Genomic DNA, 18,406 nt, shown 5'->3' with positions numbered 1-18,406 from the left:
AAGAATACCATCACAATTTAAAGACCTGTGTGACATGATAATGATGCAGCCATAGCTGCTCAAACATACTGTTCAAACATAACTTTGAAATGTTTACAGAAGATACCTGAAAGGTTAAGCCACTCTATACTACGCCCCACACCCCAAAAAGTACAGAGTGCTTGTAAGATGAGGAAATATTATTTTTCCAGTAAATTACCAAGACATTAGGCTGTACTTAAAATTACTTATGAGTACATAGAATTACCTAAAATATAATTAGTCTCTTTTCCTGTAAAATCCATGAATTTAAGCAATACTTGAAATTGCTTATGCACGACCTAAAATTACTGATTCGCTTCTTAAAATTATTTACAGAATGCTTAAATTTAGCTACAGCAAAATTATTTCTTTGTTTCCGGTAAAAATCAGACTTGTTACCCCCTTATTCTAGTGTCCCTACCTTTTAAGTATTGGTAGGTAAATATAATTACAGCACATTGTAATTTCAATCAAAATAAATAAACAGATTAAAAGTGTTTTAACTAAAATGCATAGAAATGACATTTATTTACAGTGGAATGACACCCTTAGTTGCAGGCCATATTATGTCATATTATATTAAGTGTTACCAGTACATTTAATCAATCTTTGACAAAAAATATTGATTAGAAGTGCGTAACATTTTAAAATAGTATTGCAGCTATTGCATAATATGAGCTTTTAAAGAGTAAGTTCAATCAGATCTTTACTGCCTAAGTATTGATACAGTTTACTTGAACCAGATTGATCGCGCTACTGTACGGTGCAACATTGAGCTCCACTTTCTTTGGTAGCCAAGAGGTTAAACATTTTTGTGGCAGAAACCCTTCATACAGATATTAGATTAATATGAGTGCACTATGTTAATTGTTGATGTACACTTTACTTTTCTTATCCTGTTTAAAAATGGTGAAATAATGATTTTTTCATGTCGTACTTCTTGGAGTGGGCAAATATATTGAAATGTACACAGCAAAGTTTGTGATTCTTGTCTTTTGTTTTGTTTGGGTTTTTTTTCCACTGACTGCTCATTTTCAGTGGAGGCTTTTATTGTGAGCAGCTTCACTTTAAGGTTTTCATAACCTGCACGAGCTGCGTTATGCCACTGGCAGGTTTGGAAGTCAGCAGCACACACCTAACAAAAATGTGGCACAAACACACTTCTAACTTAAACACGCAGCAGATATCTCACCAATGTTCAAGTGTATTAAACGCACAGCTTACTTGTTTTTCAGCATATAAGGTGGAAAAATCACATTTTCTCTAGTAGTGTGTGGATACCTGGCAACAAGAAGAACATTTCTTCAGAAAAGGCAGGGACATGCTGTACACTGCTGCACATTCCAGTCACGTTAGACGTGGAAAAATTTGAAACGAAGAGAAAGTAGCTTTTTCCATCAGGGTTTCTCATCACTGCCTTTAATGTTTCATGGAAAATAGAAGTCAGCCCAGATAGTAATTCTACACCATAAGACAAAGGGAAAATTGGAAATAAATATGTTATAGTTATAAAGACATAACATACAAGTCAGACTTGAACAATTAATACTTTGTGTCTGTGGAGCAGACTGAGCTGATCTGCAGGTTAAGTGGCTTACAGGGCCTCAGAAATCATCAGGCAATGTGATGTGTAGTTGCTGTTGTGGAACTGTTCTAGTTGTTGAGTTGTTTGATTTATTGATCCTCTTGTATGTATGACCTTCTGTTTCCATGCTTAGCTGACTTAGTCTTTCCTATTTAGCTCCGTGGTCTGCTTCTTTGTATGATTAGTTTGTAAAGGAACCCTGGGCATATGTGGGGTTTTTGCTTTTTTTTAACTTACTATTAGACTACACTCTCTAAACAAAAGTGACTGAAATAGAATTAAAACAAAAAGATTTGCAGATTTATTTTGGTTTTGGACCATTAGACCAGGTCTTGACAAGAATCTCTGTATATTTAAATTCATGCTTTCCTTAGTTCTGTCCAGTCTGAGCTGCTAAAAGCAGCAAATTCTTTGCTCTGCAAATTCTTTTAAAGGACTTCTGACACTTTTAGATGGACTGCTGCTGCTCCTGATGGGTTTTAGTGGTTCTAAAACTTCTTCCATACTTCATGGAAGAAAGAGGACAAACAGAAACTCTCTAACCCTCAGTGGTTTAAGTCATCATCAGTGAATATCTATTTTTTTGTTTCTTTAAAACGTTGTTCTTCCACGTCTTGCCTATCAGGAGATATTCTAACAGATGCTATTAACTGACTGTTTTTTACAAAAAGCCTTTTTTGCTTTTCTTCAAAACACGGGTTAAGGGTTTGACCAACACAGCATGTTGTGGAAGCTGTAGGGTTGTTGTCTTCACCGATGAAGCATTAGACCTCACAGTGTTACAATATCACTGTTTGGTAGAACATGATTATGTCCATCCATCCATTTTCTTCATTTTATTGTGTTATGTCACAGTAACAGCAGGGTCACAGAGAGGTCCAGTGTTTTTTTTGTTGTTGTTTTTTTTTTTTATTCCTCTTCTTGGATCGTGATGTGCTACCACGTTAAATTTGATCTATAATCACCCCAACGAGTTTTGGGCATACTCTGGGTCTCCTACTGCAATGCTTCAGCTTTCTCCTTTCTACAGCAAGGAGCAGCAGCTCTCCTCAAGATGTCTAAGCTCTTACACATACGTAAGGCCGAGCCCTGCCACCTATGTGTGTAACAATGTAATAAGTTTGCAGAAAAACTGGTGCCAATCCATGGAGAGATCACTGGTGCATCTCAGAGCCAACATAGACAGGCAACAGTTCAAACTCTTATACGATCCAATCAATCAAAACTGATCATTATGGATTTCAAAATCGTATTTGTTTTTCATATGTACCTATTTTCAGTGATTAATAGCAGGAAATTAACTCGGCATATCATTCTTTTCTTTCCCTTTTTTTGCCATAATTTTCAACTAACCTATATTTGACGACAGCATAATAAAACTGGAAATTCTGGTTTTAGTGTGCCACCACAATATTTTCAGTAACCCCCATATAGCCACCTCTACGAAATAATTCTAGAGGTGCCCCTGTAACCAGAGATAATGAGGGTTGGGACACAGAACAAGATCCTCAGATATTTAACCTTGCTGAGCTCTGAACCCCGACCCTATCTTTCCATGGCCAATTGTTCCATTGGAGAACAATGGACAATAATTAAACTAAACAACAATTAAAAATGTTTAATTCATTCAGTTTACAACAGGTGGACATAAAGTTCAGGACACACCTAGAAGACTGTAAAAAGCAAACAGGAAACATGATGGGTTACTAAGCTTATATTTTAAAATGCAATTTATTACACTATAAATTGCAATAGACTGAAAACCTTCTGCACCAGCTTCCTGATAGATGCTAATTCCTACTTCCTGTTTTTCCTGTTTTCTCCTAGTTTCTTGCCATAATGCTAAACTAATTAACTTTTGACTCTGACCTCATATTTAGCATGTAGGTGCCTCACTCTAGGAAAGAAAACATGTTTTTCTTTGAAGCTTTGAATTTTAGATTTTTTTTTTATTACACCAGAATTGTGTTTTTTAATGATATGTAACAAGACCCAACATACAGATTTGTGTTCCCTCAGTCACCTTCAGTGGAATTCAAACTGAATCTGCTTCTTTGTGTGCATTTTTCAGGTATGGGCCCAGTGCATATGAATGAGGTGGAGTGTTCAGGATTTGAGAAGTCCATAACTGAGTGTTCGTTCAATAAGGAGGCTCTGGGTTGTAGCCATGAGGAGGATGCAGCCGTCAGATGTAATGTCCCAAAAATGGGCTTCCAGGAAAGGGTTGGTTTCCATTTCACTATAGCCAAATACTGGTTAACACAGCTGCTCTAGGAAATGAGTTCACAGTGCAACTCAGCAGTTCGTCCAGTAGACTAGAACTGGAGTTCCTTCTACTGTATAACATAATAACATGAATACTTTAAGTGTTCTTTAGTTTGTGCTAACATGTGTTGCAATGCAATGCTTGACACACTGCAATTTTTACAATATGAAAACGTCATTTCTGAAAGTACGTAGATGTTTACCTGATACAACGCAGAGCTGATTAATCTCATTGTACAGAAATTGCCTCAAATTCAGCCAGAAAGTGTTTACAGGATGAACAGGAGTGAACCCAGGTTAAGTCATGACTTAGACCTCTGAGAGGAACATTACTACATACAAAAGTATGTATGAAGTGTACATGGTGCAGTAGAGGTGTACCAGTGAAATCTTGATTAAATCTGTATTCATTTTGCATTTAATGGCAACAAGCACTGTAAATGTGTCCCTTCCAAGAGCACTGATGATCATCAACAGTCCTGTGTTGTTTTTTTCCACACCCACAGCTGCGTCTGAGTGGAGGTCGTAACCCGTATGAAGGCCGTGTGGAGGTGCTGGTGGAGAGAAATGGCTCTCTGGTGTGGGGGACGGTGTGCAGCGAGGGCTGGAGAACCATGGAAGCCATGGTTGTCTGTAGACAGCTGGGTCTGGGCTTTGCCAGCAATGCTTTCCAGGTATGAGTCACAGCAGCCAGGGGGTGGGAATCAGTTTGCCTGGGTGTGTGAAAATCTTTAGATGTCTAAAATGTAAACCAACAAATTTTGTGTTCTTATAGCCAGACTGTACGAATCTGAGCACAACCTCTCCACAGATCTCCGTGGACTCTTCATCTTTAGCTTATAGTTTATAGAAAATGACCCAATAGACATTTTCCACAAAAAGCTAGTTAAAAGAGACAAAGCTATGTGAGTTTAGTTTGTTGGGCTGATTTCCTCAAAGTGGATGATTTCTTTGAAAGTGCTGCTTCATTTAAAGTCATGAATAGGTGCTGCATTTGTAATTCATTATTGAAAGTCCACTGTTATTCTCTTTAGAACTCTTCCTTTTTTAAACATGTTCAGTTGACCTGCTGTGCAGCAACTCAAAGCCTCTTGGTTATTCTAGTAGTTAATTGGATAGCATAAATCAGGCTGGTACAAATTTAACACAGTCTCTGCATTTCTGTTAATTAACACCACCAATAAATTCACAGATGTGTTTTACTTTCTTTTGAGTAAATGATAAGAAATTGCTGTATGTATAGGGCCTGTGAAATAAAGTGTATATATATACCCACATCCAAGGAACAAAGCTAACTCAGCAATAATGTATCGACAGAGCACTGAAAGCAGCTTCCAGCAAATAGCTTGTGCTGCCAGTGGAAAATGGGATACAAAATGTACTATGACACAAAGAAGAAACTTTCCACTTGTTTTAGGAGTCTTTCTTTTTCCTTTTTTTTTTTTTTTTTTTTTTTAAGAAGTTTGCTCTCTAGACAGCAGAGAGAACTAGAATACCTACAGCCAAATCATGAGTGTTTGGGCTTCCACAATCCAACAGCGCAGAAAAACTAAAAATTCTGCTTTTATTTTGTATGGACTGAAAGGTCCAGTACAGAAAAGGAACTGTCAGTTGTTAAATCACTGTTTGCATCAGTTGGCTGTCAGTGAACTTTGTTTGGTGTATATTATGATCAGAATTAGCTGTCGAGTCTGGAAACTCAGCTGTTAGGGTTATGTGACATAAATTCCTGAGACTTTTTAGTCATGTAGTAATTACATTTCATCTACATATATAATATTAAAGAGACTGTAGGTTCATTGTTTTGTACATTCACAGTTCAATTCAATTCAATTTTATTTATATAGTGCCAAATCACAACAGCAGTCACCTCAAGGCGCTTTATATTCTACAGTAGATCGTACAATAATACATACAGAGAAAAACCCAACAATCATATGACCCCCTATGAGCAAGCACTTTGGCGACAGTGGGAAGGAAAAACTCGCTTTTAACAGGAAGAAACCTCCAGCAGAACCAGGCTCAGGGAGGGGCGGGGCCATCAGCTGCTATTGGTTGGGGTGAGAGAAGGAAGACAGGATAAAGACATGCTGTGGAAGAGAGACAGGGATTAATAACAGATATGATTCAATGCAGAGAGGTCTATTAACACAAAGTGAGTGAGAAAGGTGACTGGAAAGGAAAAACTCAATGCATCATGGGAATCCCCGGCAGCCTACATCTATTGCAGCATAACTAAGGGAGGATTCAGGGTCACCTGGTCCAGCCCTAACTATATGCTTTAACAAAAAGGAAAGTTTTAAGCCTAGTCTTGAAGGTAGAGATAGTGTCTGTCTCCCAAATCCAAACTGGAAGCTGGTTCCACAGAAGAGGGGCCTGAAAACTGACCTCAGTTTTATCTGAATTAAGAAGCAGAAAGTTAGCGGCCATCCAGGTCTTTGTGTCTTTAAGACATTCCTGCAGTTTAACTAATTGATGTGTGTTATCTGGCTTCATAGATAGATAGAGCTGGGTGTCATCTGCATAGCAGTGAAAATGTATGCTATGTCTTCTAATGATGCTGCCTAGGGGAAGCATGTATAGTGTAAACCGAATTGGTCCTAGCACTGAACCCTGTGGAACTCCATAATTAACCTCAGTGTGTGAAGAGGACTCTCCATTTACATGCACAAATTGGATTCTATTAGATAGATATGATACAAACCAGTGCAGTGCAGTACCTGTAATACCTACAGCATGTTCTAATTGCTCTAATAGAATATTATGGTCAACAGTATCGAATGCTGCACTAAGGTCTAGCAGGACAAGCACAGAGATGAGTCGACTGTCAGAGGCCATAAGAAGATCATTTGTAACCTTCACTAAAGCTGTTTCTGTGCTGTGATGAACTCTGAAACCTGACTGAAACTCTTCAAATAAGCCATTCCTCTGCAGATGATCAGTTAGCTGTTTGACAACTACCCTTTCAAGGATTTTTGATATGAAAGGAAGGTTGGAGATTGGCCTATAATTAGCTAAGACTGCTGGGTCTAGAGATGCTTTTTGAGTAAAGGTTTAACTACAGCCAGCTTGAAGGCCTGTGGTACATAGCCGATCATTAGAGATAGGTTGATCATATTTAAGATCGAAGGATGAATTAACGGCAGGACTTCTTTGAGCAGTTTTGTAGGAATGGGGTCTAAAAGACATGTTGATGGTTTGGAGGAAGTACACTCAACAAAAATATAAACGCAACACCTTTGTTACTGCTCCCATTCCCCATGGGATGGACGTAGAGACCTGAAATTCATTCCAGATACACAATATAACCATCCCTCCCAAACAGTGGTCACAAATTAGTCCAAATGTGTGGTAGTGGGCACATCTGCTATATTGAGATAATCCATCCCACCTCACAGGTGTGCCACATCAGGATGCTGATCTGACATCATGAGTAGTGCACAGGTGTACCTCAGACTGCCCACAACAAAAGGCCACCCTGGAATGTGCAGTTTTTTGCGCTATTGGGGGTCTGGGGACCCAGAACCGGTCAGTATCTGGTGTGACCACCATTTGCCTCATGCAGTGCAACACATCGTCGCATGGAGTCTATCAGATTGTCAATTGTGGCCTGTGGAATGTTGGTCCACTCCACTTCAATGGCTGTGCGAGGTTGTTGGATATTCGTGGGAACTGGTACACGCTGTCGTATACGCCGGTCAAGCACATCCCGAACATGCTCAATGGGTGACATGTCCGGTGAGTATGCTGGCCATGCAAGAACTGGGACATTCTCAGCTGCCATCTGCCCTGAACAATGTGAACCATGATTCATCTGTGAAGCGTACACCTCTCCAACGTGCCAGACGCCATCGAATGTGAGCATTTGCCCACACAAGTCTGTTACGGCGACGAGCTGGAGTCAGGTCAAGACCCCGATGAGGACGACGGGCATGCAGTTGAGCATCCCTGAGACGGTTTCTGACAGTTTGTGCAGAAATTGTTGTTGTTGTTCCAGCAGCTGTCTGGGTGGCTGGTCTCAGACGATCTTGGAGGTGAACCTGCTGGATGTGGTTACACGAGGTCTGCGGTTGTGAGGCCGGTTGGATGTGCTGCCATATTCTCTGAAACGCCTGTGGAGACGGCTTATGGTTGAGAAATGAACATTCAATGCACGGGCGACAGATCTGGTTGACATTCCTGCTGTCAGCATGCCAATTGCACGCTCCCTCGTTGCTTGTGGCATCTGTGGCATTTTGCTGTGAGACAAAACTGCACATTCCAGGGTGGCCTTTTGTTGTGGGCAGTCTGAGGTACACCTGTGCACTACTCATGATGTCAGATCAGCATCCTGATGTGGCACACCTGTGAGGTGGGATGGATTATCTCAATATAGCAGATGTGCCCACTACCACACATTTGGACTGATTTGTGACCACTGTTTGGGAGGGATGGTTATATTGTGTATCTGGAATGAATTTCAGGTCTCTACGTCCATCCCATGGGGAATGGGAGCAGTAACAAAGGTGTTGCGTTTATATTTTTGTTGAGTGTAATTATTGAAGTTAACTCAGAAAGATCAATTGGAGAAAAAGAGTCTAACTTAACATCAATGGTACTTTTAGTACAATTGATGGGATGGTTATTGGTAATTTTTTCTCTAATGATTAAAAAAATTTTTGTGAAGAAGTTCATGAAGTCATTACTAGTTAACGTTAAAGGGATGGTTGGCTCAAAAGAGCTCTGACTTTTTGTCAGCCTGGCTACAGTGCTGAAGAGAAACCTGGGGTTGTTCTTATTTTGTTCTCAGGAAATGATCAGACAGGAGAGGGTTTTCAGGAAACACTGTTAAATGTTCAGTTTCTATGCCATGTCTCATGTTTCATTCTAAATACACATGTGACAAATCAGCTAGCTGATAGCTTCTGCACAAATGTTAAGGCTAACTGTTTACCGGCTTTTACTAGCATGTATCTATCCTTCCAGGGTGGGAGTTATAGGAAGAGTAGTCTATATGTAGACAATACAAAATAAGTTTATAAAATTAAAATTTGGGCTATGAGTAGGTTTGAATGTTGTGCTGTTCATTTTAAATTGTAGTTGTATTTTTATTTTTATGGTTCAACAATCCAAATGACTGTAATTACAAGTAATTTTCACTCCAAGCAGAAGACTGGAACAACACTAATTAATAAATAAATTTGTTTGCTTCCAATCGAAACTTTAAGCTTCATTATCATTTCAACTGTTGAAAAAATATGAATATTTCTTGTTTTTTATCTGGTCAACTTCAGGGCTGCACATTGTCTGCTAATTTGAAAATGGAAAATCTTTTTAACAATTTGAGGCTATTGCATTTCTTTTTTAAATTTTAGGTATTTATGCATTTTAAATTTGTATTTTTTTTATTTGACTGTGCAAAAATATTTGACTTAATTAATTTTTTCATTTTGATAAAAAAAAAAATAGATTAAATATATCAGCTACATACTTCCATGCATGCCACTGTCCGGTGGCTCTGTGTATATGCACAGCCTTCTATTTTTTTTAATAAACACAGACACATGTAAGACGTTAGGAGTGAGAGGCCTGGGTGTGAACTGGGGGGCGGCCCAAAACACTGTTTACAGTGCAGCAGGGTAATAGTAGGAGCAGATAAGGAGGCTGAGGGGCTTTGTGCTAACAGCTTTATGAAAGTGTTTGCACAGCCATGAAATGAAGAGCGTATGATTATAAGGTGTTTGCCTTCCGGCAGGAGTTTGAAGGACTCTCAGCTGTAACAGGAATCCATTTACTGTATTACATGCTGTGCAGCTTTTTTCATCATCTGTCAGTGTAACGATACATTAGAGATACATAAGAGCTCATAAGACAGAGCTTTAACTTTTAAGTTGCGCTTTTTGACAAAAAACAGACAAACAGGTAATAAAACGCTACAATATGGAAAATCATCACAAACTAAACCAAGAGCAAGCAATTATTTTGGCTGCAGAAAAAGCCAAATCCATAACTGGCTGAAGACATTGAGGTTAACAGAGACTGACACAAGGGACTGAGGGGAAGTCAACACTATATAGACACAGAAGGGCAGTCAGGGGAAGTGGACACAGCTAGTGAAAACAAGACACAGCAGTGGACACTTTATTCAATGAGACAGGAGGGGAAGTAAAACCAAATGTGAGACACTAAAAATAAGTAAGTACTAAAGTAAAACAGAACTTGAAAAATAATAACTAAATGAGAAACGTAAAGACATTATTAAACATTTTCTGATGTGTATCAGTCCCCTAGGATTAGTTCATTCATAACCAGAACCTGAAAGTCCACAAGCACAAGCAACTAAACCTGCAGTGTTGTTTTCTGTGATAATTGAAGTATAACCCCTCCCAGGCTAGGGTAAGGGTTTTCTTTTTCAGAATGACTTGGATTAACTAAATTTGATTACTTAAAAGTACATTTTTGCTTTTGAAAACTGTTGGGCAAATGTCACATTTTCTCATTGTTCTGAGTATTGGTCAATTTAGTGAGTGCTGTCAAATAAATCATTTTTATGCTGCCAAAGAAAAACTACTAGTTGTAGTCAATCATGATCAATAACAAGAGGCCCTGGCCTTATATACTCCAAAATCAACTCAAATGTGTGCGTTGTTTCTTCTTTTTCAGAGTCAGTACAGATGTACACTATAAATCATTCCAACCTGGGAAGGGGAAAAAAATAAATAAAAGAAATCATTAAAAGCCCCAAATTATCATGATAATTATGCCCATGAAAACTTCTGCTCCAGGTTACATTTAAGATCTTTAGCCTGCACTTACCCGCTCGAACTCTCTGGTCCTCCCATCGGATGCTTTTACTGGAAATCTTCAAATCGAACTTCAAGACCTTCCTATTTTCACAGGCTTTCAGATCACTTTGAAACCTGGTCTGTTCTGTCTTAGTTATCTTGTTTGTTTTTTGTAAATATATGTATGTATGTGTACATGTATGCTTGTATAGGTATTTGTATATAAGTGTATGGATGTTTATATAGATTTCTTTCATCTTCATTTATTTTTGATATTTTAACTACATCGTACCTCTGTTCAACACTTTGGATGACACTTAATGTCTTTTAAACGTTCTATACAAAAAAGCTGACTTGACTTGAAAGCTGACGAGGAGTTAAATGCATTCCTGCTGCAGGGGATTCAGCAGCATTAACATGTCATAGGGACAGCCCACCAAGTTAGGAGGGTTTTTATAAAATACAATGCACTATATACATACATACTATATACTGTACTATATATGGAGAGGTTGTGGCTGCTACATCTGATCTGTAAACTGTGCTTTTTCCACAGGAGACCTGGTACTGGTCGGGTGAGGTGAGCGCTGATGCTGTGGTGATGAGTGGCGTTCGGTGCTCTGGAACTGAGATGTCTCTGTCCCACTGCCTGCACCATGGAGCCCACCTCAGCTGCCCCAAAGGAGGCGGCCGCTACGCTGCCGGGGTCTCCTGCTCTGAGAGTAAGACAGTGAAATGAGCAGTGTGCTGAAAAGTCATATTATGTTATCTGTGTAAAATTTGCCTCAACAAAGCCTGATCATGAAGGAATAAATAAATTGGCCTTTCCACTTTTAAACCTACTTTGACTGGAGCCTTGAAAATCTTTTACTCCTTCAATCTGCACATTCAGTTTTAATTCAACAAATGTAAATAAGTTTGACGTAGAGCTGCTAGAACAATTTCTGTATGTCCCTAAAAATGTTTCAGCAGCATGTATTTTTCACTTCTATCTATAGCGGCACCAGACCTGGTGCTGAACCCTCAGGTGGTGGAGCAGACCACCTACATGGAGGATCGGCCCATGTTCATGCTGCAGTGTGCATATGAGGAAAACTGCCTGTCCTCCACATCCAGCGAGGTTCCTGCCAACACCTACCGCCGCCTGCTGCGCTTCTCCTCCCAGATACACAACAATGGCCAGTCCGACTTCCGACCCAAAGCTGACAAGCACTCGTGGGTGTGGCATGACTGTCACAGGTCAGTGAAAGTACAAGCACTGTTTTGGAGGTTTGATACTAGATTTTATCAAGTGATCGCATTCTTGATCACTAACCCTGGGCAATCGGAATATGTTTTTTTTTTTTTTTTTTGATCAAATTGTTCTTCCATGTCTTGAAAGAACAATTCATTTCAACATCTGTTTTCCCAAAAGGTGCATTTTTGCTTTCTCCAAGATGCAGGGTTAGTGTCAGGAATTACCACCTGTGATGACTAAGACCTCAGAGGGTTCATGCTGATGGCTGTCAGACCTTTTCTCGTTACAAGCACTGGATTTATACACCTACTAAATCCCCTTTAGAAACATAAATTACACCTTCATTAAAAACTACAAGCAAAAAGTCAGTGGACTGTTGGCAGCCTTCAGCTTTCAGTATATCAGGACGGTCAGAATCACTGAAAGAAATGACTCTTTCTAAGGGACATGCTGTTTTTACAGGTGCTATTTAGTTGAGATGCTTTTTTAAAAATGTATTTATTTATTATTTAAAGAACGCCGGTGCCCTTGAGACTAGAGCTAAAATGACAACAAGTGTCTTCTTTTAAAGGCTAAAGTATGTTCCCGTCTTTGTGTGTAGGCATTATCATAGCATGGAGGTGTTCACCATCTATGACCTATTCAGCCTGAATGGAACCAAAGTGGCTGAAGGACACAAAGCAAGTTTCTGCCTGGAGGACTCAGAGTGTGATGAAGGTAAGATCTGAAAAAGGAATTCAGTTATGGAAGGAAATAAATTTTTCACTTTTGAAACATGTGGCAGAAAACTAATTCTTATATGTTCAGTAATGGACTTTTAAAGCTCCTTTAAACAATATGGTTACTGAAAAGGGTGACTTAACACTGTCTAAGGTGAAAAGGTTGACTTTTAATTTCAGAATTATTAAGCAGCTCCACAGTTCTCCAAGATGTAAGGAGCTTTTCCAGGATCTTTCAGTTTTTCAGCAGGAATTTTAAAATTGAACCCATATATTTGAGGTTGCCTGATTTAGTTCAATTCAATTAAATAAAATCCAGTACACTTTTATTTATATTACGCCAATTCAGATTAACAGTCATCTCGAGACCCTTTATAACTTACAATAGTAGAATGAAACTCCAACAATCTCACAGCCCCCTGCAAGCACGTGGTGACAATGGGGAGGAAAAACTCCCTTTTAACAGGAAGAAACCTCTGGGAATATGAAAGAGAAGAGAGCAGAGCAAAACAGGATAAAAGGCAAGGAGAGAAAGCCAGAGTTTAATAATAGATAATGATTAAAGAGGGGTGCATAGTAATAGTGTGTAAAGACAGAGGGAAACTAGATGAGTTTCAGTTTGTCAATGCCCGATAAGCAATGACAAATATTATTATATTTTGTTATTGCAGGTATTGAAAAGAGGTATGAATGTGCCAACTTTGGAGACCAGGGTATTACTGTGGGTTGCTGGGATACCTACAGGCATGACATCGACTGCCAGTGGGTCGACATTACTGATCTGAAACCCGGGGATTACATTTTCCAGGTGATGTTTCTCGCCTTTAGCTCTTTTGCTAGAGAACCAACAGTTCAGCAAGATTCAGCTGTTCATACAATGGCTTCAAACTGCAGCTACAGCGTCTCATTCATGCCCTCCCTCTTGCAGATTATAATTAATCCAAACTACGAAGTGCCAGAGTCGGACTACACCAATAACTTCACGAAATGCAGATGTCGATATGATGGCCATCGTGTGTGGATGTACAGCTGCCATAATGGTAAGATGATAAGGCTATATCTGCTCTTTGTCGTTTGGTAAAGTGTTTACTACACTTACTTTTTAACCAACTAACTAAACTTGTTAAACAGTTTCAGATTTTAATCTTTCATTAATGAGTTGCCCTGCTATTTCACATGAATGCTAATGAGTACCCTGTGAGCTTCTTTTTATTTATTTTTTCAATTTCCTATGCTTGACAATTAGAGTGAGTGATTCTACAAGTGTAAAACAAGGACAAAATGTGTAGGTGGTAACTGTCTGTCTCTGCTGCTGAACTTCTAGGTGGCTCATTAAGCAGTGAAACGGAACAGACATTCCCGGGCCTCCACAGCAACCAGGTGACCCACAGGTAAAGACAGAGCAGAGGAGTGGAGTTAACTGGCCTATGCTTTCAGCAGAAAGACCAGCTGAAGCCAACCAACCACTACACATCTCATCTACGTGGATTCCTCTGACCAGCCATGCCCTGGTCAAAGCATCTGTTTTTACGCTCGCCTCATCCATGAGGCAGTCGCTTTCTTTGACCCTCTCCCCTCCCGTTTCCCTCCGGCAGACAGAATATTTGATTCCCCCTTCTGTCCGTGCAGAGGCAGCTACTTTAACAACACTTCCAACCTCTCTGGTTAAGAGCAAGAGAACGGTGAAACTCTCTGTACGCCCTGTGACAGAGAGAACTTGTTTTTACAGACCTGCAGGTTAGTGGCAGGTGTATTACACAAGGCGAAGTATCGAGGAATGTCATTACGAGTCTGCCTACTTTGAAATGCAGCTTTTTAAAAGAACCCTGCTGCACTTCTTTTGTGTGTATGTCTGTGTGTGTTTTTCCCCGAAACTCTCCCTGAAGAGTTTGGTTTGTCTGTGCCAGGTCGCCTGAAGATTGACAGGAATCATCAATAGCAAACACAGCAGCCTGTGTGTGGAAATGCAGGCTATTTTTCATTCCATTCATTTTTTTAGCAGTTTCAGAAATGTTTTTTACATGCTGAAGCCCAGATAACTAAGCTTCCTATTGCAAATGTTATTTAAGCGTCACATCTTCAGTGAGGAATTTTTTTCAAATTAAGCTGTGGCAGAAGCAATTTCTGCAAAGCAAAACAGCCCGTTCATCACCAATTACAAGTGCTAATTGCCTGGTTCGGCTGGAAAACTAATCTACCATGGCTGAAACGTGACGTATTAAAGTGCCTTAAAGTGCCCAAAGCCATTTTAGCTCTGCACACTGCACTGACAAGATTGTGGTCACATTTCATAGAAGAGTAGCACTAAAAGTCTCTGAAGAAGCTGATCATATAAAAGTATGTTGAAAGAAATATAGAAAGGAATATTATATTTCCTATTTACAGCAAGCAATAATTACTTCTAATAGGGGCTTTTGATTTAGTATGCCTGCCAACATTACCTTATGCTGGGCTAAAGCTGGGCAGACACTGTACGATTTTGTCAGTCGCGCGATTCAGCTCCTGCTCAAACTGTGCGATTGACTCGCAGGGGTTAGAAGTTCATAGGTCACGATGCAGGGTCTCACACTATACGGCCTGATGCTCTGATGCGACCTGAGTGCTCACACTGTGCATCCATAAAAATGAAGGTTAACAGAAAATCTGTCGCTCAGTCTCCCTCTCTGTCTTTCACTCACACAGACACGCACACCACCACCATCAACTTTGCTAAATTGCTAATGAAAAACACTGATCGGGCAGCTGTGATTGAGCAGCAATGTCCATCCAACTATTTTCACGGTTGTTGTGTTGTGATCGTGATAATTTTGTGAGGCCACATCGAAAAGGCTCGGATGAGCTTTCCAAAGTTCTACAAGTGCCTCCATCGCTTGTGTCCAGATCACACGCTGCACTCACTGCTGCGCTGCTCCGTCTTTTTCACCGAAATCTGTGTTTGCGCGTGCGCAGTGTGAGAAGCTGCGGTGTTTGAAATCCTCACGACCAAGCGATTGATGATCGGGAGCTGGTCGTGAGGTGTTAATCGCTTGTCGTTACCCCACGTATACTACACGATGCACGACGCACGATGAAGGCCAAAATCAGTCGCACGACTGAAAAATCGGCTCAAAATGGGCCAAAAATCGCACAGTGTCTGCCCAGCTTAAAGATCCTCTGATCAGCTTGTTATGCTGCCCTCTAGTGGTTTACAATTTCCAGGTTGCTGAAGTGTTGCAAACGTGTACTACAGTCAGTACACATTTATATTACTATGAGGTGCAGGTTATACAGTAAGTTAAAACATAAGAACCCACAAACTGTCGAAAAAAATGTTCTAAAGTGAAACAAACACAGTTAAAACAAACTCTTTAAAATCTAATCCTTTTAATTATTTTTATTGTAAACCTTCAGTGTTACTATTATTATGTGCCTCAGTCACACAGGTCTAGAGACCCCCTGGCAACCTCAAGGAGTAAGGAAAAATATGCATTCATCAACCAGTAGGCAAGTGGTTACTGGAGGTTGCTAGCTGTCACTGAATGTTATTGGCTGCAAATATTGGCTACAGTAAACCTACTTTTGATTTGGCTGAGATGCCGATTTAGTGCAAACACTGGTGACCTAACCACTCTGCATTAGTGAAACTTCAAAAAGTCCATTGCAGAACCACAGGGAGGCTGTTGGTCAGCAAAAAAGTTCCACCTTACAACTGAAACCAACATGTTTCAACTTCTACGTTTACTTTAAAGGTAAACAGTCTCCATTTCTGGTTGGTGTCACGGTTTTCACAGCTTCACTACAACTTATAGAGTAGTTTGTAAATTTTTCCAAACAAGTCGCTGATTTCCATGCTAACTACTGCTGACTGTGACAACCTGCTAGTGAGCAAAGCAATAGCAAGGAAGTTTTCAGTGTAGCACTGTATACTTTTTTTGCAACCAATTTCACGCTAGCAACATCCAGTAACCATACACCAACTGGCTGTGGAATACACACTTTTTGCTAGCATGTATGCTAGCAAAAAGTCACTGATTGGTCTCTAGGTCTGCATAAATTGGTCTTAAGCATTCAATTTCACAGCAACTACCAGCAAATACTTGCAACCATTTGGGGAGTAAATACAAACAGGTGTCTACACCTGTGGGATTGGGGTCTTATGTAACCAGTGAAATCATTTTAACTGCATCACGTTCTAGCTGCATCAGCTAAATCAAACACATACCATTTTCAAGCTATTATGATGATGCATTGACTGAGCAGTGAAGAACTGCTTGTCAAACATACAGGAAGCTCCCAATTGGTTTAGCTAATAAGCTTTTAATATATAGACCTTTGTTGACGCTTCACATGATAGTTTGCAAATATTTAAGAGACAGGCATTATGTGGTATAAATGTGTCTTGTTTGACTTTATAATCCTGTTAGCAACAGAGATGTGCTAAATGTTGGTTTAAAAGTACAAGTTTCTTTCCAAGTTACACCTAGAAGTTGTTGTTGTTGTTTTTTTTTTCAGAAAAACATGATATAGTAGAAACACAAATCCATGTCATTGGTCCTGTTATGTTATCAGTGTTCTGTTGTAAGCTAGTGTAAATGGATTGCTTCCTGTCGTTAGCTTGTATCTGCAGGTACCATGCATCGGATGTTTTCCCTTCAATTCAAAAACTATCAGCTGCAAATTCAAATATCACAATAAAAAGTACTTTAAGACATTTGATTTTATATTTAACTCCAGTGTGGCTTTTAGGCTTCCAGTCAGTGGGACTCTTTTAACATGAGGATCACAGGACTGCTCTACAGTAACATGCTGTCAAATTTTGTCTTGCTGCTTTACATGCTGGCTTCATAAGGCAACAGAAGACCTGATCTCCATCCTGTGGCACCACAGATCCTCTAACAACAAATAGAGAATGCATTCCTCCCTGTTTGTCTGTTCCAGATATGTTTTTTTCTCTTTTATTCTTTTGTACAACAATGTGTGAATCCAGTGTTATTTTAATGGTGCTATCAAACTGGTCCTCTGTTTTCTGAGGACACTTTACATGTTGAACAGCCACATGTATATATGTATACTAATAGTATACTTGAACTGAGCATACACAACCATTTGTAATTGTGTTTTCTTATTAATGACCTTGTTACCCCCTTGCTAATGTAATCCTCTTGGTTTTTAAACTGCTGATATCTGGTGTTTTTAGACCAATGTCTGATTGTGGAATACTCTTCCTGTCACGGTGGGATATCGAGTTTTTAGTGCTGTCTTGCTGTTCAGTTCCAAAGCCAAGTATCAGGAAAGTTTGTGACTTTGAACCACAGACTGGACTGTCTGCTAAAATCAGCTGTCTTTGGCAGCATTCACCCTGCATAAGATGGACTTTTTTCCTGTTCTGTGTCATTTCGCTCAGACGTGATTCACATTTCAGCTTTGATTTTTAGTACATTTGCAATAACCTTATATTTTTTCCTTTATTGTTGTGAGTTGTTGGGTGTAGAGTCAATTAAATTTACAACACAATAAACTGTAAAAGTGTGTGGATAATTTGTGGACAGACTGCACATTTTGGCTTAAATATTTCCATTTATAAGACGTTAGTGAGCCTCGCTTGGATAATGGCTATAAGCTACACTTGCAAGACTAACTCCTGATTTTGTAGTCGTAGACAGCATAAAAGATCGGTGTAGCTTCTGGGTATGAAAAATAAAACTGCATTCTATCTGAAGGCTCCCAGATGGCAATAGCTGTGGTAGCAAAACCACTTAGAGTAATTTTAGACGTATATGGGAAAACATCTTGATGCATTCTCAATCATCCAGGTAAAGTAAATCTCCAAAGGTTG

General features: G+C 39.6%; 1 protein-coding gene across 1 annotated transcript in view; it reads left to right on the top strand.

The window, feature by feature from the left end:
- Nucleotides 1-18,108, top strand: part of LOC147316929 (lysyl oxidase homolog 2B-like) — a 47,027-nt gene extending 28,919 nt beyond the window's left edge. Inside the window, exons 7-14 of the mRNA XM_086313466.1 lie at nt 3,678-3,829; nt 4,378-4,545; nt 11,192-11,357; nt 11,634-11,874; nt 12,474-12,589; nt 13,263-13,399; nt 13,520-13,631; nt 13,916-18,108. Coding sequence (XP_086169592.1) covers nt 3,678-3,829; nt 4,378-4,545; nt 11,192-11,357; nt 11,634-11,874; nt 12,474-12,589; nt 13,263-13,399; nt 13,520-13,631; nt 13,916-13,986 — 1,163 coding nt within the window. The 3' untranslated portion in view covers nt 13,987-18,108. The remainder of the gene's footprint in view (nt 1-3,677; nt 3,830-4,377; nt 4,546-11,191; nt 11,358-11,633; nt 11,875-12,473; nt 12,590-13,262; nt 13,400-13,519; nt 13,632-13,915) is intronic.
- Nucleotides 18,109-18,406: the final 298 nt, after the last annotated feature.

The sequence above is a fragment of the Aulonocara sp. 'chitande type north' Nkhata Bay genome, linkage group LG12 (genome assembly GCF_057382095.1).
Source record: "Aulonocara sp. 'chitande type north' Nkhata Bay isolate Kocher_YH1m ecotype deep benthic linkage group LG12, A_spYH_male_GT1.1, whole genome shotgun sequence".
Lineage (NCBI taxonomy): Eukaryota > Metazoa > Chordata > Actinopteri > Cichliformes > Cichlidae > Aulonocara > Aulonocara sp. 'chitande type north' Nkhata Bay.
The sequence above is the reverse complement of the archived record's forward strand: the minus strand, read 5'-3'. Positions and strand labels throughout refer to the sequence as shown.